This window comes from Arachis duranensis, chromosome 2 (genome assembly GCF_000817695.3).
Source record: "Arachis duranensis cultivar V14167 chromosome 2, aradu.V14167.gnm2.J7QH, whole genome shotgun sequence".
Lineage (NCBI taxonomy): Eukaryota > Viridiplantae > Streptophyta > Magnoliopsida > Fabales > Fabaceae > Arachis > Arachis duranensis.
In genome coordinates this window covers 5,396,032-5,419,306 of record NC_029773.3, presented here as the reverse complement: position 1 = coordinate 5,419,306, position 23,275 = coordinate 5,396,032, and the positions used below count along the sequence as shown (strand labels likewise).

General features: G+C 33.7%; 3 protein-coding genes across 3 annotated transcripts; all 3 read left to right on the top strand.

Moving 5' to 3' along the window:
- The first annotated feature begins 2,382 nt into the window (after nucleotides 1-2,382).
- On the top strand, nucleotides 2,383-7,827 carry LOC107473098 (F-box protein CPR1-like). The gene is made up of 4 exons (XM_052257705.1): nucleotides 2,383-2,413; nucleotides 5,700-6,484; nucleotides 7,512-7,628; nucleotides 7,762-7,827. The coding sequence occupies exons 1-4, from the start codon at nucleotides 2,383-2,385 to the stop codon at nucleotides 7,825-7,827; spliced, it is 999 nt and encodes a 332-aa protein (XP_052113665.1).
- Nucleotides 7,828-14,737: 6,910 nt separating this feature from the next.
- On the top strand, nucleotides 14,738-16,393 carry LOC107473079 (uncharacterized). The gene is made up of 2 exons (XM_016092609.3): nucleotides 14,738-15,827; nucleotides 16,068-16,393. The coding sequence occupies exons 1-2, from the start codon at nucleotides 15,533-15,535 to the stop codon at nucleotides 16,082-16,084; spliced, it is 312 nt and encodes a 103-aa protein (XP_015948095.1). The 5' UTR covers nucleotides 14,738-15,532; the 3' UTR covers nucleotides 16,085-16,393.
- Nucleotides 14,751-15,504, top strand: LOC127744880 (F-box/kelch-repeat protein At3g23880-like). The gene is made up of 2 exons (XM_052257704.1): nucleotides 14,751-14,866; nucleotides 15,129-15,504. Exons 1-2 carry the CDS (start codon nucleotides 14,751-14,753, stop codon nucleotides 15,502-15,504), a joined length of 492 nt encoding a protein of 163 aa, XP_052113664.1.
- Nucleotides 16,394-23,275: the final 6,882 nt, after the last annotated feature.

Here is a 23,275-nt window from a genome sequence, read left to right as displayed (position 1 = left end):
TCTAATTTAAAAAAAATATATATAAAGATCTAATTAAAAATTTAATAAAATTATAAGAATCAATAAAATAAATAAATTTTTTATTTATATTAAATGTATAATTATTTATATGTCTTTACTTAATAATTTAAACTTTTATGATTAAAATGTTTAACATTCGATCGTTGTTATCTTAAAAAAAATTAATATAATATAAAAAAAGAGATATGTACAAAATTTATCTTTTAAACTCTCTAAAAAAAAGTTTTTTATATGAAAAATAATAACGTTAGATGTATAATTATTCATATATTTCTACTTAATCATGTAAACTTTTAGAATAAGTGATTTGATAATAATTCAATACTTTACAAATATATAATATTTTCTTAAAATATAAATATTAGATTTATATGTAATCTATCAAATGTAGCTGTTCTTCTTATTTTATAAAAGTTGCAATTAGATTCAAATTAAATACTACTCATGAGATATTATGAGCTTCATATTTTATGTAAGATCTCGGTTTTCGTAAACTGATTTTTTGGATTATTTTATAAATTATTCTACAAAATGTTAAATCATGGCTTAATAAGAATTAGAGATAAGTCCAATGATAAAAAAGAAAAACAAAAATATTAATTAATAGGTTAAATTTGACTTTATAAGAGTAATTAATTTTTTTAAGTCAAATTTTACTAGTAAAAAATAAATACTTGCTTATCATTAATTTATTTTTTTTACTAGAAACTTTTTGAGTTAGAATTTAGTGACAGTTTTGTGTGCGCCGAAAAAAAAATTAGTAACCAAAAAATTCGAAATCAATAATAAAAATAATTTCTACGTTAATAATTGTGTCCCAAAATTAATATTAGTCATCCATTCATGATTTATTTTTTTAAGAATAAATCTTTGTTATTGATTATTTGACCACACGGTAAAAGTTATTTCAAACTGAATTTTTGACTAATATTTTGCAAATGACTTCTAAAGATCACGAATCCTTTTACTTATCATCCAAGTAATTTATCCCTCCTTCTTGGCCTCTAGGTCGAGATTATCTCAGCGTCTCACCTTTCTTTGTTGTGTTTTTAACCCCGAATAACTAACTATAGATAAGTTTAGTACGCAAGCGCTGACCAAACTTCCTCGTTTTTACGCCTCTTCTTCATTAATCCTCAGACCTTAACCACGAAATTCTCAGTCTCTTTTACCATCATAAATTCAGCCAAGACTCTGAATTTTTATTTAAAGAAATCTTGCTCACAAATTTTACAAATACTTGTGCATTTTTACCACCTTTTTGACCAAATTCTTGAGACAGAAAAAAAGAAAAATACTGCACATTTCTTCTACGTTTCAGCCTTGATTTCAGAAGCTCTTCTATTTTTCTTCATATTTTCTTCAAGAATCCAAGCCATATAAACACAATTCCTTATCCGTTTTCGCTAATTCTCGCATTTTTACTGAAAATTCAGAAATGTGAGCTCTTGTTTCTTCTCTATTCTTTTCAGTTTTTTCAGCCGTGACCATGATGAATTCCTACTCTCTTCTATGTATATAAAACCTCTTTTGAAGCCCATATGAAGAATACCTAAGGAGCTATACAAAATTCAAACTCAGAGTGATCAAATTCTAACACTTTTGCGACGCTTTTGGCCAAACAAAAACTGCACCATAGACAAACGTATTTCAGCTTTTGTGAGAGCATTTTTTAGTGTTTGAGAGGTATAGTAACTAAATTAAATAAGAGGTAAGGGATAGCATTATTTAGAATATGTTTGTGCTTGTTTTTTATGTTCATATGAGCCACTTTGTGGTGAATTTGTGATTGTTTTGTAAATCTGAAAATTTTGAGTTATCACTATTTTGGCTTGCTAAATATGTGTATATACAATGTTCTAAAAATTGGACTGGATCGACCAGTTGAACCCGTCCAACCGTGAATTGGACACTAATACGGTTTGGTCTACTACCGAGAACCGTTCAATTGAAAACTGCTTTTGAACAGTTGAACCAGTCGAGAACCGACCGGTCAGACCGAACCAAAACCCGACCAGTTCTAATGAAACGTTGCCATTTTAAGTTTCTGTGCCTAGGGATAAAAAAATCCTCCTCCTCCTCGGGCCATTTATGATTCCCCCATTCCTCAGACTCTCTCCTCTCTCAACTCTCAACCCTAGGTTACAGCCTCCGCCACCGCCTCAAGGAGAGACTCAACACCACCGCCGTCCATTGCGTCAGGGGCCATCGCCGTAGCAGGGAGTGAGAAATTGCCGTTGTTCACTACATTGTTGTCATGTTCCAAGTCTCCCCCTGTTCACTCTCACGATCTCACCAATCGCAGCTTCTTTCTCGAGCTCGGTGTCCGTCGTTGTCTTCTTCTACTCAGCCCCACTTTATATGGCTGCCGGTGGTGGCTCCGTGGACTATGGTAACTAAGAATATTATAGCTGCTGCAGAAATTATTAGAAGCACCAAAATCCCAACAACTAATGCTATATTGCAACTACAGGAATAACTACATTGTTTTTCTTCTTTTTGATTGTTTCAATATGTTGGTTGCATGATGATACAGACTTGTGTAACACCCTACCACACAAAACTTTAAGCTTTGGACGTAAATCAAAGGTGGTGAGACGCTACGACCTTTAAATAAAAATACGTACATGGATATAGTTGAAAGAAGTTATAACTATCAGCCTTAAAAAAGAAGTTAAGAAAAATCGAAACAGAAATCGTGTTGCTCACGAAAATATATATATATATATATATAACCCAAAATATCCCAGACTCGTAAAACTGACAACCTGTTTCTCCAAGTCAACTTTTAAGAGGGACAAGCATAAAATACAAGATGGAAAATCTATATACATATATAAACATAAATAAAGTACAACTCTAAGTCCCCAAAGTTCTTCGCTTCCATAGAGTCTCCAAAATGCTCAGTGAGGTACCTCCTGACCTGCATCTGAAAAGCAACATTATGTATGGAATGAGAACTGGAGATTTTTAGCATGGTAAAGGTGCCCACATAGTTAATATAAAAGGTCGCAGGAAAGCCAGAGGCAATCCTAGAACTCCCGCACTCAGATTTAAACCTTAAAGTTTATAAATGGAAAACCATAAACAAGGTAGGTTATCTAAGGTTCTTGTTTCTAATTTCTTTCTAACTTAAGTCCTAATTTCTGCCTTCCTCCAATCCTCCAATACTCCGGTGCACAGATAAGCAATACAGACAAAGCAAACATAAGTAGGATACAAATACAACAGATAGCAAATATAGCAAGTAAGCATAGTAATCACATAGGCAAGCCCAATTAATGCACAATCAAACAAAACACACATATGCATATGATGTATGTCTGTCCTATGGCTGATGAGTCTCATCTGTCGGTTATAAAACCACCCGACATGTCCGGTAGCCAACCTGTGTATCGTCCTCTTGAAAACAGTACTACAATCCTCACCTAGTGAGTGGTAAACCACCTTAATCCCCATCATCTGCGGGCGGTAAACCACCTCGATCCCTACAGACGTTTTCGTTGAAAAATAGCACACACGTGGGCGGTAAATAACCACGATCCCCACAAAATAATTCCATATCCAATCTAATGGACGGTAAATAACCATGATCCCACAAAATATTTTTTTTATAAATTTGGTGGAACATCTCAAACATAAATAAAATCAATATCAATACAATTCATTCATAGATCATAATTAAATCAATTCTTATCATTCTTCATTTTCATAGCCAACCTCTTCCTTCTCAAACCGTCTAACCATCATCATCACTTTCTTGAATCTTTATCCAGAGCAAGTGGACAACGCGACTGCCTCTTACCCGATCACACATATCTCATTAACTTGATAAATCAAATTCAAATATAATACTTTTCTCGGTAAAACTCCAAACTTAATCATTTTGACAGTTATACTTAAAAATCAATTCTCATCAACAATATTAATTAATTCCTACAACAAACTCAATAAAATCATCATTCATCAACTCATTCACAATATAATTTCCCATTTTCATCAAGGTTACTAACATTAACATATTCCCACATCTTCAACCTATCCTATGGTTATCTAGCCTATGTTTTCACAAAACATTATATATTATCTACGAGAAACTAAAACCATATTTTGGCCGATTCCTTCCTAAGCCCGGAATACTTCAATTATCCACCGTTCCTCAAGCTCCAAAGCTCCAACTTCTCACCAATTGAATTTTCAGCTCCCAGAATTCAATTTCAATCTTCCAATATCCACTAATTTAACTCCAATTCAACAAGATACACGATCTAATTCATACAATATCACAAGAATCAACATTGAGCTCACTAAAATCACCAATTCACAAGGGTTAGGGTTTCTTTACCGTTATCCACGAGTCAAATGGACAAAGCCCTACACTATATGTTTGGGACAAAACCAGCAAGCCCACAAGGCTAATTCACTCATAAAACACTAAAAATAGATAATCTCTCAAAATCAAAACCTCAAATTTTGAAGTTTAGGAGAGAGTGGCTGAGTGAAAAATTGCTAGATTCTTACCAAATTGTTCGATGAATTTTGTAGAGAATTTCGAGACGAATACGTGGCCGCTGATAGCTCGTCAATCGGAGCTCCGAATTGAAAAATACAAGGATTTGAAATTGAAAGTGGAAGGTTTAGGTTTTTTGGCGTCAATCTCTATTCTCAACGGGTTTCATGAAGAATGGGGAAGAAGAGTGGCTGATGGAGTGATGGGCATTATATTGCTTGGGTTTTGGATTCGGTTTGGATTCGGTTTAATCGGTTTGGTTTGTTTACCTAATTTTAGACTAAAATCTTTAAAATTAGCGTTAAAATTTATATTTTAATTATTTCTACTTCATGAAACTATAAAATTTAATATTTTATTTTTTTAAATAATAATTAATTTATTAATTAATTATTTACTAATTACTCGGAGTTTACAAATTACATAGATACGAATTTTGTTCCATAATAGCATTTTTAGATTAAAATAAAATGATTAAAATTAGATCAAGAATTAAGAATATCTTTAATTATTAGTCATTAGAAATTTAGATTTTGGATTTTGGACTATTTGCTATTAACTAAGCATGCATGCCTATAGTGAATTTTTAATTTCTTTGATCTATCAAGGAGTTCACTGCAAACTAAACCAGTGAAGTTGTTATTCTCCAAATTTTTGCTAAAATAGAAATAGCTATCACACCCTTTTCTCTTTTATAATGAATTAAACTATATTTATCATTTAAAAAGGGGATCAACTTATAAAAGTTTTAGTGCTTGTTATCTTCACTTATTATTAGAAATATTTGTTAAAATGTTTAGTATTATATTTATTTATTTGTATATTTTAGTTAGTAGTTATTATTCATATATTGTATTATTTTATTTTTGTTATTTAAAAAAATTTAATTAAAAATATTTTAAAAATAAATAAATTTAAATGTGTGAAAAAAATATTTTTATTAAATTTTTACATAAAAATACGATTAAAAAAAAAGTTCAATTATGCAAATATACATGATATTCGATCCGATCCGACCCCTAATTTAAATATATGTTCTTTGCAAAAAAAAAATTTAAAAAAATTCAAATAATAAAAAAAAGAATTGACTGCAGTTGCCTACCTTATTGGTTCCTAGCGCCTAGCGGTATAGATAATCCCTTGTGTTTTAAGTTTTAACCCTAAATAGAAGAAACACCGAGCATATTGGAGAAGAAGCAGAAGAGCATTGACGATATCCTCCCTCATGACCTGATTCACACAATCTTACTGAGAGAGCTGGCCAAGCATCTCGCTCGCTTCAGGTGCGTTTCGAAGCTCTGGTACTCTCTAATTTCCGATCCACAATTTGCGGAATTGCATTTTCACCACTCTCCTGCAGCCAACAACGCAATCATCTTTATAAACCGCACTGTGGCTTACTTCGTTCACTTAGAAGCACTATTTAGTGACGACATTGATGCATCACCCGTAAAAGTGGTGCCTCCCCCTTTCAAGAAGAAAAAACCACCTACTGATTTTGAGTTCCTGGGATCCTGCAGAGGCTTTGTTCTCCTACATCGAAACCCATGTTTTCTTGTGGTATGGAACCCACTGACTGGATACAGCAAAAGAATATCCTACTCTCGTATTGTTTCTCGTTGTAGATACAGGGACATTAGGCTTCCCTGCAAGTTATATCTGTATGGATTTGATTATGATGCTTCACAGGATGACTACTTAGTTGTTGTAGCTTGGCAGGATAAGGATTACCATTATCACTTGGATTACTTGTCCTTGAGAACAAATTCATGGATTAATCTGGATGCTGCATTCTCCAAACCCTTGGGTATTTTTGACATCAATTCTTGTGGGTTGTTCTTGAATGGTGCTATTCATTGGCTGCCTCACTCTCCTAAAACTTACCGGGATGCTATTCTTATCTTTGATCTGAAGGAGAGGACTTTTTCAAGGATATCTGGGCCGGAACAACCTGTAATGAGTGCATTCTCCTATTCAAATCTCGTCCTACTAGGAGGCTGCCTAGCCTTGTATTAATGATAGCTGTAACACTCACATATGGGTGATGAAAGAATATAAAGTGCACTCATCTTGACTCTTCTTTAATTTGTTATACTTTCTATCAATAATTCGAAGCCTAACAATATGCATTTCAAACTCCTAAAAATTTAAATAAACCAATTTATGTCACCTACAATTTTTTTTTAATTTCATGTTCTTTAATTATTTGCCATATTCTATCTTTTTTATTCTTGATCAAAAGTGGAAAGAATACAAAACTTACTATATAATCGCTTATAATTTTGTTTTTAGCTCTTGGGATCATCTACTACACAGTAGTCTCATCTCTTACATTTTCCTTATCTATTGTCATGAGAGTGTTGATAAAACATCTTCCTATATATCATTGTCATTTTAAATCCAAACACAACATGATTCATTCTTTGCATTAGCTATTCTTATCCATGTGTTACACTTGTCAAACATGCTTCGCTCTCTATACTCAAGTTGCGCAAAGACTTCTTTATACTCAAAATATTCTTGAATAATTATTATTATTTAAGTTTCATTGAATTTGCTTCTATACTCCAAAATCAAGATCTGGAGACCTATAAAAAATTTTCAAAAATGATTCTTAACATTTGATAAACTACAACATCAAATAAAAAACATGTTTAATTCCAATTTATATATGAATTTATTCATCACTCATAAACAAACTCCAAACATATCATTTTTATATAGTATTATAATTTTTATAACTAATTTTTTTCATGAATTATATTTATTTATTTATTTTTATTATCATCTATATAATTAGATGAGTTAAGTTTAGAATGTAATTGAATTCTTTCAAAACTCAATGAAAATTTTCAATAATACTATTTCAATCTCTATTATTTATTTTATTATCAATATTTCATTTTTTGTACAACATTTGTAAATTTAAATGTACTTTTGCATGACTAGCTATACTGATATGAAAAGATCCTATTAACAGAGAAACATGGTCAACCAAAGTGCTCAGTATTGTTACACTGATAAGAAAGATCTTGTTAATCTAATGCTTTTGAGTGAAGATACCCTTAGAAATGTCTATGAACTCCAAAAAGCTAAGGCCAGTATGATTTAATTCAAGTTTGTGCATATTGACTTTTTAATGAGTTTATACATTAAACACTAAATATTTGCCAAATTAATTTACAAAAATGTTCATTTTATATTGAACTGCTCCTTTATCTATCAAACAGTACATGGATAAGCCTCCTGAAGGAAAGCACTCTACTAAAGGCCTTGGCAAGAACGTGCCTAACTAATCAGAACATGTTAAGTGGAGGGGTGATGTCACTGTTCCCTATGGGAAGCCTGTGCCATCAAATATCAAGATTTCTGAACACATGTACAATGAGTATATTGTGTATAACACTTCTCAAATAAGGTTCATGATTGGTTGGTTTATACCTTGCTTTTCGTGTCAATGAAATACGTGTGTTTTAAGCTGAAATGCTTGTTTAAATTGTATCACAATTAAATTAGAAACTTACTGTCACTACCGTTATTTGTAAAATTGCCAGTGCTTTTTCTAAAAAATGTTTTGATGGGTTGTAAATAATTGTGCAGGTTAAGTTGCATTACTTGTTGAAGTTGGAATTCCATCAGTAAGAGATGAAGAATTGAGCATGTGGAAGGGGTCCTGCTCTTAAGTTTCGTTTTATGTGATGCATGAGTGTGGTTGCTTGTTTAAGGGTCCTCTTGTGTGCTATGCATATTATAGAATTATATTACAAAATTTATAAGTATTGACACAATTAAAGAAGAGAATAAAAATTTTTTTCTCTAAGCAATGAACTCAATAATGAACTTTTTAAAATAAATATAAATAAAAATTAAGAATTATTGTTAAAAAATTTAAGTATTTTTTAAAAAGAACTTTTAAATCAATGAAATTTTAAAAGTTAAAAATTACTAAGAAAAATTCTTACAATTTATTTTATATTATTTTGTTGACAGCAAATAAAGGAAAATAAAAGAACATAATAGTTAATAGAAAAATGATTGACTAAAAATCTTTATTATACTTTATATATATTATAATGTCATTACTTATATATGTATGTATGAGTAGTTAAAGTGGTGATATGAATGAATGAGTAGTTAAAGTGGTGATATGATAAAATTTATTTTTTCTACTATTTGAATGTAACATAAATTAAAATAGCATAATCATATGGACACTCATATATAAAATACAATTAGTTTAATTTATTTCCTAAATTTACAGCTTTAAATATTTTATTCCATATTTTTGTTACAACTTGACATGTACAGATTTTTTTTTTTTTGGTTTGCACCAGGGTATCTATCAGGCCGGAAGCCCAATGACTAATCCCTCGGGTACTGCAGAGGCACACAAAGTGGGCGACCCTCCCAAGCAAGCAAGCTCCATTCCCATTCTCCAGTGAGTATCGAACCCGGGAGAGATGGTTAAGGGACACAGACCCTCATCCATCTGTGCCAACTTGCGTTGGTACTTGACATGTACAGATAAATACCGCTGAATGAACAATGTATAAAAAAATGTGATTAAAATCAGAAGTATTAAATTTACATTAAATATATAATAATTATTACTATAAATATTTTATAAAATTATAATTAAAATTAAAGTTTAACAATTTTTAATGCTAAAAATAATTAATATCTGTCTCAAATAATTTTTGGTTGGTTGATCAATCTTTTTACTCGTTTGTTTAAGTAAGTATTAGGATTTAAATTTTATCTTGTGTATGTAGTAATTTATTAGTTAATAGCAGACTCTTAAATTAAATTTACGGTAGATTAATTCTCGACTTGTCAAATTAAAAAATACCATAACAAAATAGTATTTGTTTTTAAAGTCTGCCGAATTAGAAAATATCATAAAAATAGTATTTGTCTTTAAAGCATATCAATTTTTCATCGATAGCAATACTTATGGAGATTTGTCTTTGTTAAAATTTACCTGGGATAGTTTCATTTGTTGGTATCATATTATCATTTGTGTGCTAATTGAGGTTCACTTAATGCTACTGATAAGTATTGACCAAATTTTTTAGCAAAGAAGAATAAAATTATTCATTATCACTTTATTCAATTGCATTATATTTCACTCCATTCTATTCAATTAGTTTAGTTTTGAACAAGCAGTCAAAAAGACTCCATCATCAACAAAAATACATCGAATTCATTTTTGGATTCAAATGAACCTCAAATAAACTAAAAAATGAACCGAAATTACTTAAGAAATAAAAATTTGGTCAATACTTATCAGTAGCATCAGGTGAACCTCAATTAACACACAAATGAACCGAAATTAGTTTAGTTTTAAACAAACAGTCAAAAAGATTCAATCATCAGCAAAAATACATACAATTTATTCTGGATCCAAATGAACCTCAATTAAACTAAGAAATAAACCAAAATTACTCAAGGAATAAAAAAATTTAGTCAATACTTATCAGCAACATCAACTGAACCTCAATTAATTCACAAATGAACCGAAATTAGTTCAATTTTAAACAAGCAGTCAAAAAGACTCAATCATCAACAAAAACACATTGAATTCATTTCTGAATTTGAATGAACCTCAATTAAAAGGAAGAAAAAGAAAAAAATGCAGCAATAGTAACAATAAAAGAACGACGATTGAGAAAAAATACGCGAAGAAAAAAAAGGAAAACAAAGATAAAGAAGGAGGAAAGCCAAGAAGAAGGAAGAACGCAAATGCGAAAACGAAGACGAAAAAGGATTTGCATTATTGAAACGCGCGTGTGTATACGCTGATGTGATGAAAGTAGTTTTTATTGAGTTTGGGCCAATTTAGTTGCCAAAGGTACTTGGATGTGTAGTTGGGCTCTTAGTATGTTAGTGCTTGTTGTCTTCACTTATTATTGGAAGTGTTTGTTAGAATGTTTAGTATTATATTTACTTTTTTTTCCCCAAAGATAATACTTTTATTGCAATTAAATGATTCAATTACAATACCCACATAAACAGGGATAAGCATATACAATAATAAAAATTTGGAGAACTCCCAAAAACAATAATACCAAGCTAAAGTAGTAGAGATTAAAACAAAAAGGACAAGTTATTCTCTCCTCTTTAGTTTCAGTTGCTATGCCTCCCAAGTCGCCCAAATTCTTCTGCAAATGTCAGAGCTTGGGACAGAATTTCCCCAACCTCAACTCTGCAATTTTCAAAAATGAGAGCATTTCTGGACAACCAGATCTGCCATAGAAGGTAACTTACTTGACTGATTTTTTCTTTTGAGTATCTTCTTCTTCTCACCGCTTCCATCAACTGACACCACCACTCCCATGGTTCCATAGTCGGATCTCTGGGAATCACACTTGTTACTGGTGATTGATTCCAGACTTGCACAACTCCTGGACAGAAAATCAGAGCATGGAGGTGCGTTTCTGGCAGTGAAGAACATCGCGGGCATAAATTGGGGATCTGAGGTATCCTCTTATGAAGATTTGTCTTCACTGCTAGCCCTTCGTGAGCAAATTTCCATAGAAATGCCTTGATTTTTGGTTGGCATCGAACCTCCCAGATGTTCCTCCATAGTTGTCTACTTTGAAATTTGACATGAAGATCTTCCATAGGCTTATGAAAAAACTTGTAAGCTACCTTATATCCCATTCTAACATTGTACTGACCAGAATCATGCTTTATCCATCTGACTGAATCTTCACCTTCTTCAATGTCTATTTGGCAGATTTGTTGTGCTATGTTGGGACTGAACTTACTATGAATGAGCTGTGTATTCAACCCCCTATCTCATTGAATAGTTGTCTTAGCCAGATCAGATTTCCATCACTGCAGTCTTCTTCTTGTACTCGAAAGGGAGGTAAGTTACCAAACCATGGTTCTTCTTTGAATTTTACTATACCCTGTGTCGTGACTTTCCATTTGGTACCCTGTTCCAGTACTTTTCTGCCTTCCAATAAGCTCTGCCAAGCCCAAGATTATCTCAGGCCTGGTTTCGCTCCTAAAAAAGAGGTAAGTCTAAAATATTTGCTTTTGAAGACTTTATAAAACAGAGAATTTGGTTTAGTCATTAGTCTCCATCCCTGTTTTGCCAGCATCGCTAGATTAAACGCTTTGAGATCTTTAAACCCCATACTGCCTTCCTCTTTAATTCTGCTCATTGTATCCCAGCTGATCCATTGGAGTTTTTTTCATTCTGTTTTTGACCCCACCAAAATTGCATCATCATTTTGTGAATATTATCTAATAGTGATTCGGTCAGTTTGAAACAACTTAGAGTATAGATAGGTATAGCACACCCCACAGCTTTGATTAAGATTTCTCTTTCACTTGCTGACAATAGTTGACGCTTCCAACCTTGTAGCTTCTTCGACACCTTATCCTTTACATAAGCAAATGTCTGACTTTTAGATCTGTTAACAATAGATGGGAAACCCAAATATTTGTCTTGTGCACCAATATTAGGAACTCTAAGAAAAGTAGTGATTTCTTCCTTAATAGCATGAGGTGTATTCTTACTGAAAAATACTGCAGACTTACTCAAATTGATAATCTGACCACTTAGGGAGCCATACTGTTGAATAACATTAATCAAATTAGCGCAATTATGTGGAGTTACTTTACAGAATAGTAAAGAGTCATCAGCGAATAAAAGGTGGTTGATGGACGGACATCTACTGTTCAACCGAAACCCCTAAAATAGGTTATCCTGTTCTCCTTTGTGGAGCAGAAATGATAGACCTTCTGCGCATAATAGAAAAAGGTAGGGTGAGAGGGGATCTCCTTGCCGGAGTCCTCTACTTGGTTTAAAGAAACTAATAGGAGAATTTTCCACAATAACAGAATAAGAAGTAGTAGTGAAACATTCCTTTACCCATTCTATCCACCTCTGACAAAAACCAAGTTTTTTCATTACAAACCACACAAAACTCAATTCCACTCGATCATAGGCTTTGCTCATATCTACCTTTAGAGCTAGATCAGTGTCCCCAAATGATTTATTCTTTAAGAAATGCATGCATTCATAAGCCACAAGAATATTATCACTAATAAGTCTTCCTTTAATAAATGCACTCTGATTGTCACTAATTATTTTATTCATAAGAGGCTGCAAGCGATGAATAAGTACCTTGGAAATAATTTTATAAAATACGGTGCTTAAGCTGATGGGTCGGATCTGCGACATATTTTCTGCATTTGGAGTCTTTGGAGTTAGACAAATTTGAGTATGGTTGAAGCTCTTTAGTATTCTTCCTCCACCAAAGAAGCTCTTAACTGCCCTGCATACATCCCCTCCGATGATTCTCCAATAAAATTGAAAAATTTTTACCGTGAATCCATCATCTCCCGGGGCAGTCCCCCGGGTTAATAGAAAAAACTGCCCTCTTAATTTCCCCTTCACTAATCGGTTTAGTAAGGTGCCGATTAGTCTCAGAGGAGACCTTCTTTCTCAACCCAGCCAGCACATGGGAAGGATCTTGAGGATTCCCTGTTGTAAACAACTCTTCAAAGTATCTTTGTGCTCTCGCCCCAATTGTTTCTAGAGTAGTACACCACTCTCCATTCTTATCCTCTAACCTCCATATCTTATTTCTCCTGTTTCTAACTTGACTCTTGGAGTGAAAAAATTTTGTGTTTTGATCTCCCCATTTAAGCCAATCAATTATAGCTTTCTCCCTCCAGAACCTTTCCTCCATAACACATGCATTACTCAACTCTTCCTCCAGCTGTAAGATCTCTATTTTATTAGCAGAGCTGGGATCTTCCTTCAACGCCGATAGTTTAGTCGCAATCTTCTCCATTTCTTTTCTAGAATTTTCTACCCCCAAAACTTGCCATTTAACTATTTCAGATCTGTAGTGCTTTAGTTTCTGAAACAATTGGAACATTGGTGAGCCAGAGAAGCTTGTTTGCCACACCTCCTTAACTAGTGAATCTGTCATCTTCTCCCCATACCATCTCTCTTGAAATTTGAACCTCCTTTTACTCTTGATGGTTGCTAAATTTGAGTTTAATAGCAGAGGACGATGGTCTGAACCAATATCATCCAAGTGTGTGAGTGTAGCCCACGGATATTCTTCCCTCAGTTTTAGAGATAAAAAAGCTCTATCTAGTCTTTCTCTGATTACTCTCTCTTGACAACTCCGATTCCACCATGTAAATTTCTCCCCTAAATACCCCATATCCATCAGGCATCCATGATTCATAAAGTTTTGAAACTTCTGAATGGATTGAAATGATTTCTCCCTTCCTCCCTCCTTTTCATCTGATGATAATATGGCATTAAAATCACCAATGACAACATATCTTTCTCCGAGCTGTCTAATAATCTCCAGCAAGGCCTCATATTGAGTATCTCTCAGCTGGTCAGTACTGTGGAGGTAAACCCCTAACATCTCCCATGTGATTTTTCTCTCTTAATCTTCAATTGAGAATGATATATAAAATTCTACACTGCTATTCACCTTCAGTTTCACTCCTTCCTTCCATGCCAGAGCCAAGCCTCCTGCCGTGCCATTAGGATTAACACAACATACCTCCGTGAGACCCACACTTTTTAGCTGTCTTTCTACTAGCGAAGATTGGTTCTTTGTCTCACATAAGAACACCACCTCGGGGGAATGGGAGCTTTGCATCCCTTTAATGTTGTGAACTGTCAGGGGTTTTTCCAAACCCCGACAGTTCCACATTATCAACTTCTAGTATTATATTTACTTGTTTGTATGTTTTAGTTAGTAGTTATTATTCATATATTGTATTATTTTATTTTTGTTATTTAGAAAAAAGTTTGTTTAAAAATATTTTAAGAATAAATAGATTTAAAGTGTGAAAGAAACATTTTTATTGAATTTTTTACACAAAAATATGATTAAAAAGAGAAAATTCAATTATGCGGATGTACCCGATATCCGATCCGATCTGTTCGAGATTGTGCAGATCGGATCGAATTTTCGGCTATATCCGATCCGATCTGCGTACACCCTTAATTTGAATATATGTTCTTTGCAAAAGAAAAAAAAAACGTTAAAAAAGAAAAAATACAAAAAAATAAGCCTATTAAAAAAAAAACATACAATTCAAATAATAATAAAAAAAATTTGACTGCAGTTGCCAACCTTATTGGTTCGGGTTCCTAGCGCCTAGCGGTATAGATAATCCCTTGTGTTTTAACCCTAAATAGAAGAACAAAGCCAAAGAGGCATCGAGCATGGAGAAGAAGCAGAAGAACATTGGCGACATCCTCCCTCATGACCTGATTCACAGAATCTTACTGAGAGTGCCGGCCAAGCATCTCGCTCGCCTCAGGTGCATTTCGAAGCTCTGGTACTCTCTAATTTCCGATTCACAATTTGCGGAATTGCATTAGCCACCAACGCAGCCATCTTCGTAAACCGCACTATGGCTTACTTCGTTAACTTAGAAGCACTATTTAGTGACGACAATGATGCATCACCCGTAAAAGTGGTGCCTCCCCCTTACAAGAAGAAAAGACCACCTACTAATTTTGAGTTCCTGGGATCCTGCAGAGGCTTTGTTCTCTTACATCGAAACCCACATTTTCTTGTGGTATGTACAACGAGATTAGGCTTCCTTGCAAGTTCCATCTGTATGGATTTGGTTATGATGCTTCACAAGATGACTATTTAGTTGTTGTAGCTTGGCACGATAAGGATTACCATTATCACTTGGATTACTTGTCCTTGAGAACCAATTCATGGATTAATCTCGATGCTGCACTCACCAAACCCTTGGGTGTTTTTGAGATCAATTATTGTGGGTTGTTCTTGAATGGTGCTATTCATTGGCTCCCTCACTCTCCTAAAACTTACAGGGGTGCTATTCTTATCTTTGATCTGAAGGAGAGGACTTTATCAAAGATATCTGGGCCGGAACAACCTGTAATGAGTGCATTCTCCTATTCAAATCTCGCCTTACTAGGAGGCTGCCTAGCCTTGTATTAATGATAGCTGTAACACTCACATATGGGTGATGAAAGAATATAAAATGCACTCATCTTGGACTCTCTATGAGATTCCTTGCAATGTCTATCAGCTATTCTGCTTATCCAGTAATGGTGATATTATTGTAAGAGGTTATGCTTCGTATGATGAAGTAGGGTACTTCATATATAATGTTAGAGGAGACCTGCTCACACATTTTGATGATCTTCTTTATCCATTCCAAACAACGGATCCTGTGTATACAGAGAGTCTATTGCCATTTCCTAGTGACATTAAGAATAAGGATAAGAAGAAGAAGACGATAAAGAAGAGGAAGGAAAACGGTATGTAACTATTCTTCTATGCTTTGCACCAAGTTATTCTTGTTAGTTTTCGTTGCATTGTGATTAATGAATAAGTAATTAGTAATATGTGTTATGCATCAAATTCCAATCAAATGTGACTTTTGTCTATGGATGGTGAAATTTGAATTTATCAATGCTTCCTGTCTTGCTTCCTAAAGCCTAGTCTTGTGGCAAGGGGTTTTAACTTTTAAGTTATTTCTTTTTTATTTATTTTCTCAGGTGTAATGCAATGGTGATCTTTTCTGGAGGCCATGAGAATCAGAAAGATGTCAAACAAGGAAAGAGAATTTAGAGAGAATGATTGAACAACAGAGACACTTAATTCTACTGTAAATAAAGTGTAGGATTGGCAAGTTGAGCTGGAAGAAGCTTTTAGAGAATTTTATTTTATTTTGCTTTTGCTTTTGCTTTTGAGTATGATTTCCCTTCCAATTATGAAGGTGAAAAACTGGAACATTTGAAAGCGCAAATAGAGTTTCCCCTAGTTAAATCCAATGTCTTTTTAGTTTTTTGTATTAAATATAATACTAAAATCTCTTATATTATCTGCTTTATGTATATACAATATTTCGTTGGTTGCGTTATCATGTCTACACAGAATATCACACATCAGTATGAGATTTAACATGTAAACTAATTGTTAATTTGTGAGTTCAATTTGGTCTTTAGTAGTAAGTATTTCATTATTTTGTTTGTTGGGGTTACAATTGGGATATTTTTGTTTGCCACTTGAAATTCTTCATTGTTCATATAGCATGTGCTCGCAAGTCTTTCTTTTATGGTAGGTTAAGTAAACCACGTTAAGTTTTCTATTTTCACCTTTTCTTTTTGTTGTATCTGGGAATGAAACCTTGTAGCATGTTGATACAATTGCTATAGTGGTGCAAATTTTACATCTTTATGTATGTCTTTCAACTTGATTTTATTCAAGTATTTCCTAGTTTTAATATTAGCTTTTAGATATATTTTTAAGCTGGTGTGTGGACACTAAGATATGCCATAACCTGCAATAATGTTGGTAACATAATCCAATTGTGTTAACTTTTGAGTTGTTGAAAAATTGTTAAAAGAATTCTTTTCTTGTTTGATTCGGATATTTAGATGTATAACTATTAGGGAGCTACTCATATACGTCTAAAACGTCTTTTTTTAAAGATGTTTGAATTTCTACCGATTAAAATTATTTTCATTATTATTATTATTTATTTGGTTGAGAGCTGAATGTTTGCTGCAACACTGCGAACCTCAATATCTTATCCGTTTTCTACATGTTGAAACTTTTGCTTTATTGAAAATTACAGAAGGCTTACTTCTCCATATTGAATATCAATTAGGCCGTGGGTGGGTTTGTTTTCCAGGGAAATTTGTGGATTGGTGTGGCTGAGCAAACTCTCTTAGCTGCATTAGGCCAAGCAGCAGTACAGAGTGAAGAACATTCTAAACCACTTGCTGGTATTAAATCTCCTTTGGAAGAGGTAAGTTAATCTCATTGTTAGTTTGTTTTTGGTTTGGTGTTACATGGTGCAAGGAGTTAATCAGTATATACAACTCATTCTAAATACATCACAAGATATGGAGTTTACCTGTGAATAAAAGTTTGATGAGAGCATGTGCAGGTGACACTGTTATGTTCAAATTTTCTATTGTAATAACATTAACTTTATTGAAACAGATACATTACATGGAAGATGGATTTATAGTAGAAATGAGGAGCCGAATACTGGGAAGTTTCCTGATGTTACTGTTTTGGTCTTTCTATTATCAACACTCATTATTATGATTACAGATTACATTGAAATCATTGCACCAACTGCTTCTAATTCAACTTAATTGATTTTGTTATTTGCCTTCAATGAACAGGTTGAAGAAATCAAACCTGTTGAGAGTTTTGCTGATGGTTTCATTTTATTGTCTTCTTTTATCTTGTATTTTTAATATTAGTATAAGGTTAGATGAAGGTCTAACCCTATTTCGGATGAGTTTTTGTATGAATATGACATATTTGACAATTCACACGGACATATAGAATTATATTACAAAATTTATAAGTATTGACACAATTAAGGAAGAGAGTAAAATTGTTCTTTCGTAAGCAATGAACTCAATAATGAACTTTTTAAAATAAATATAAATAAGAATTAAGAATTATGTTGAAAATTTTAAGTATTTTTGGAAAAGAACTTTTAAATTAATGAAATTTTAAAAATTAAAAATTACTAAAAAAAATTCTTACAATTTATTTTATATTATTTTTTATACAATGTATAAGACACTAATGTAATGTTCTTTATTATGTTTGGATAAATATAAACAAAACTAAAATATTATGCAAAATGATTAAATTAGTTCTGTGATTCTAAATTTCCTACATTAAGTATAAACTAATTTAATAGAAAATGAGAGTATATGGGAGTAAAAGGAATTACAAGAAGAATTGGTCTATAAACCAATAAGGTAAAAATGATATTGAAGTAATAAAATTAAGAATAAATAAATTATCAAATTGAGTGCATAATTCAAAGGATGTTTAAAGATGGCATCATTCAGCCAAGCCATATCCCCTTCTCATCGCCAATCTTTTTGGTCAAGAAAAAGAATGGCTCTTGGAGATTTTGTATTGACTACCTGCTTTGAATAGTAATATGGCCAAGGATCAATTTCCCATTCCCACCGTGAATAAACTTCTCGATGAGTTATTTGGAGAAATTTTTTTGTCAAAGTTGAATCTCAGATCAGGTTATCACCATATTTTGGTGAAGCCAGAGGATAGATACAATATTGTATTTTGCACACATCAAGAACATTATGGATAGCTAGTAATACTATTTGGATTAACAAATGCACCAGCCACCTTTCAACATCTCATGAACGATATTTTTCGGCCCTTCTTAAGAAAGTTTGTCCTTGTATTCTTCGATGACATATTGAAATACAGTCCTTCCACTTCTCAGCACTTAGAATATTTAGAGATTCCACTTCTCAGCACTTAGAATATTTAGAGATTGTGTTGCAAACATTACAGAAAGAATCCTTATTTGCTAATATGTCAAAATGCTTGTTTGCTGTATCTGAAATTGATTATCTGGGTCACACAATCACTGAGAAAGGTGTTCACATGGAGAAGGATAAAGTTTAGGCCGTAATAGCGTGGCCTACACCTGAGAACCTCAAACAACTTCGAGGGATTTCTTGGGTTGACAGGATACTATAGACCTTCATTAAAGGCTACGCTCCTCTTGCATCTCATCTCACGGATTTGTTGAAGTAAGATGCCCGAAGGATAAAGTTTAGGCCGTAATAGCGTGGCCTACACCTGAGAACCTCAAACAACTTCGAGGGATTTCTTGGGTTGACAGGATACTATAGACCTTCATTAAAGGCTACGCTCCTCTTGCATCTCATCTCACGGATTTGTTGAAGTAAGATGCCCTTCATTGGAGCTCAGTTGCTGCTCATGCCTTCGAGTCATTAAAGCGGGCAATTACTTCCGTACCAGTTTTAGCTCTTCCCAACTTTGATAAACCTTTTATAGTGGAAACGGCTACTTCTAGTACGGGAATTAAAGCAGTGGGATTGCAAGATAAACACCCCATTGCCTTCTTTTTTAAGAAATTATCTACTAACAAGCAATGCCAGTCAGCATATGGCCGGAAATTCTATGTTGTGACTGAAGTGATGGCCAGGTTCTGTCATTACTAATTGGGGAAGAAATTCATTATATGTACAGATCAGCAAAGCTTAAAAACTCTGGGAGATCAGACCTTGCACACCCTTGACCAGCAAAAGTGGATACACAAGCTCATGGGATATGACTATGAGATTCAATATAAACCTGATAAAGAGAACACTGTTGCTGATGCCCTTTCACGCAGCTTCATGGCTACTTGGTCTTGCCTGAAACCGGAATGGTTCAATACATTGAAGAGCGAAATTGAGGCTGACAACGAACTAAAGGAGCTTCAGGAGAATTGTGAGAAAGTCTCACCTAAGAACCCCAATTATTCTGTTCAGAATAACGTGCTGCTATGGAGGAATAGGTTGGTGGTTCCAAAAGGGAGTTCATTGATGCAAACAATTTTGCACGAATACCATGATGGTGTGATTGAAGGTCATTCTGGCATTTCCAAGACTATGGAATGGATTTGCTCTGCCTTCTATTGGCCGAATATGCAGAGAGATATACGAGCTTATGTTCTTTCCTTCTCCACTTGCCAGCACGCCAAAACAGAGGCCCGACTACCTGCAGGGCTGCTCCAACCTTTCCCAATACCATCACAGGTGTGGGAGGCTATTTGTATGGATTTCATCACTGCTCTTCCACAGTTTCATGGGTATACAGTCATTATGGTGGTCATTGATAGATTGACAAAATTTGCTCATTTTATACCCTTGAAACATAACTTTGACAGACGTTTAGTGGCAGAGGCATTCATTAGGAATATTGTCAAACTCCACGGCTTTCCTAGATTCATTGTCTCGGATAGGGACCCGATCTTTATGAGTCACTTTTGGCGGAGATTATTTAAGTTGCAAGGCACTACTTTATCCATGAGCTCGGCATACCACCCACAAACGGATGGGCAAAATGAAGTAGTGAACAAGACATTGGAGATGTATCATCGTTGCTTCTGTTTCGAGAATCCCAGGTTATGGTTCGATATGCTACCTTGGGCTCAGTATTGGTATAACACTTCTCATCACAAAAGCATCAAAATGTCCTCGTACATGGCTCTATATGGTCGTGCCCCCCAAGTCTCATTAGAGATGAATTCTCTCATGCTGACGAACCGTCATTACAAGAGTTGCAAACCAATTGGGACACGCTAATTGTACACCTTAAGGCCAATCTCAATCGTGCCCAATAATATATGAAGACGTTTGCAGATATTAATTGTCGCGATGTTGAATTTGAAGAGAATGATATGGTACTGGTTCGTTTACCGCCTTACTGCCAACACTCAGTGGCTTTGAGAAAAAATCAGAAGTTGGGAATGTGATACTTTGGACCATTTCACATTCTCAAGAAACTTAGCTCGGTGGCCTATAAAGTCGAACTTCCTCCAGAGGCTAAAATTTATAATGTGTTCCATATTTCAGTGTTAAAGAGATTCCGCGGAGATAACGTTGATCAGTACTTGCCATTGCCTCTACAGACCTGTACCAAAGGTCCTTTACTTGATCCTTCTCGGGTTCTGGGATTTCGCACCATTCTTAAACATGGAAAACTAGAACACCAGGTCCATGTGGAGTGGGAAATTGGAGACACTGCAGAAACATCATGGGAACCAGTTACGGACATGACTCGACTATACCCTGCTCTCAACCTTGAGGACAAGATTGATCTAAATGGAAAAGGTAATGTAAGAAAGAGAATAATAGAATTTGATAGGAGTGATCACTCTAATTCAAGTAATTCCACTAAGGGAAAGTTAGTTACAGAATAGAGACATTTGGTTACTGACCCTCCTCCTTTGGACGTGCGTAGAAGTATGAAAGAACGCATCATAAATACCAAATGGAAGGATTATGCAGGATAGCTTGAGCCTAGTATGGTGCCATTCTATCATTCTATTTCTCCCTTTTCTAGTTATATAGAATCCCTTGTATCTATTATAATTAATTCTTCTCTTCGTTCGGGTCTTCATGCACTACGAGCATTGCTACGTTTCTACTTCACTTTCTTTTCTTAATTCATACCACTGTTTTATTAGTATAATTTTTCTTCAAATAAAATGTTACACGAGATTTTGAATTAATTCTCTATACTCAAATGACCTTAATTTAATCCAACCTCCCTGCTTGCCTCCTCCTTCGGTGGTAATCAAGCTCAATTGTGATGCTAGCAATTTGGAGAACCAACATGCAGCTTGTTTCGGCTCATACTCCTTCTAGTTTTTTTTCCTTTTGTTTCTTCAGACATTACAAAAATGTCCTTTTTCATAAATGTACTATGTTCAATTTTAAAAGTGTTTTTGCAGATAAAAAATTCCTTTAGTTAAATTTAAAGGATCTCGCTAGGGAGATAATGGACTATTTGTACAATGTGTACAATGGACTATTGGATTACAAAATGAATATCTCCCATACTATCTAGAATAACCATCCGAGTACTAGCGATAATAAACATCTTCTCAAAAGTTTAAATTGATTTTGGGATTTACTAAGGATCGAACTCTTAACCTTTTGGATCTAGTGTTCTAATACCATGTCATGATACCACTCATCCCAAAAGTTTCAACTAATTGAAAAAAGTAACACTAATGATTATATCTCTAATACTCTCTAAACCTCTATTGTACACATTGTACAAATATTCCATTAGCTCCTCGTACTTTCCCAAATTTAAAATATGTTAAAATGCACCACTATATGATTTGAAGTATATCATGAAGTATAGGACTATAGGTCAAGGATTTGTTGCCCCTCTCCAATGAAGGGGAACCAATAGCCCTCTTAAAAGTGTGTATAAAATTTATCTCATATCTTACTTTAATAAATTGCAATTTCTTCATATGCTTTTTTGTTTTTCAATCTTGAACTTCTCCTTCATTCACCAATTATTGTCCATTTTTTAAGGTTTTTGATCGACAAGCAAAAGTGGATAAAGAAGTCACAGCTAATTAATTAATTAATCAGTTAATTAAAGGAGGATGAAGAGATAGTTGATATGCCTGTTTGCACTTGCCACAACAAGCGAGTATGTCCATTTTTTAAAAAGGCATGGATCACAAATACACACTCTCAATCACAATAACAAGAGAACGACGGCACAATGATTGCAACAGGAACCTGAATACTTATACTATTCAAATATTCATTCACCTAATGATATAAATTTTAGAAAAATTTTTAAGTGTACCGTCGTACCGGTGTATCAGTAATTTTTAACTGTTGATCTTAATTATATATATTATATATTTTTTATAATTAAGACCAATAGTTAAAAATACACCGGTATGACGGTACACTTGAAAATCTTCTTAAATTTTATTTGATTTAGATCATTTTCACGTATAAGGCAATTAGGCTTCTTCAAACATCACTTTGTAGGATTATGGAGTTAACAAACAGGTTTCAATGAAAAGCAGAAGTGACGAGGACAGCAAACTACCACCTGCATTAAAAGAAGAGAAGTTTTATGGTGGCTACTGGCTTTAGTTTTGGTGAACGGTGACTAAAGATGGTATGAATTTGACTTGCAAATAAAACATTGACACATGATAAAAAAAATAAGGGATGCTTTCATAAAGTTGTAAAAAATGTCTTTCTTTGAAAGATGTTTTTTGATAATTAAAATTTAATACATATAATAACTTAAATTATGTTATTTTTGTTAAAATTATGTCAAATAAATTAATTTGATCGAAAAATAGTGAATCAAATTTTGAATCTGTCTAAATTAATATCATTTTTTATAAAAAAATGAC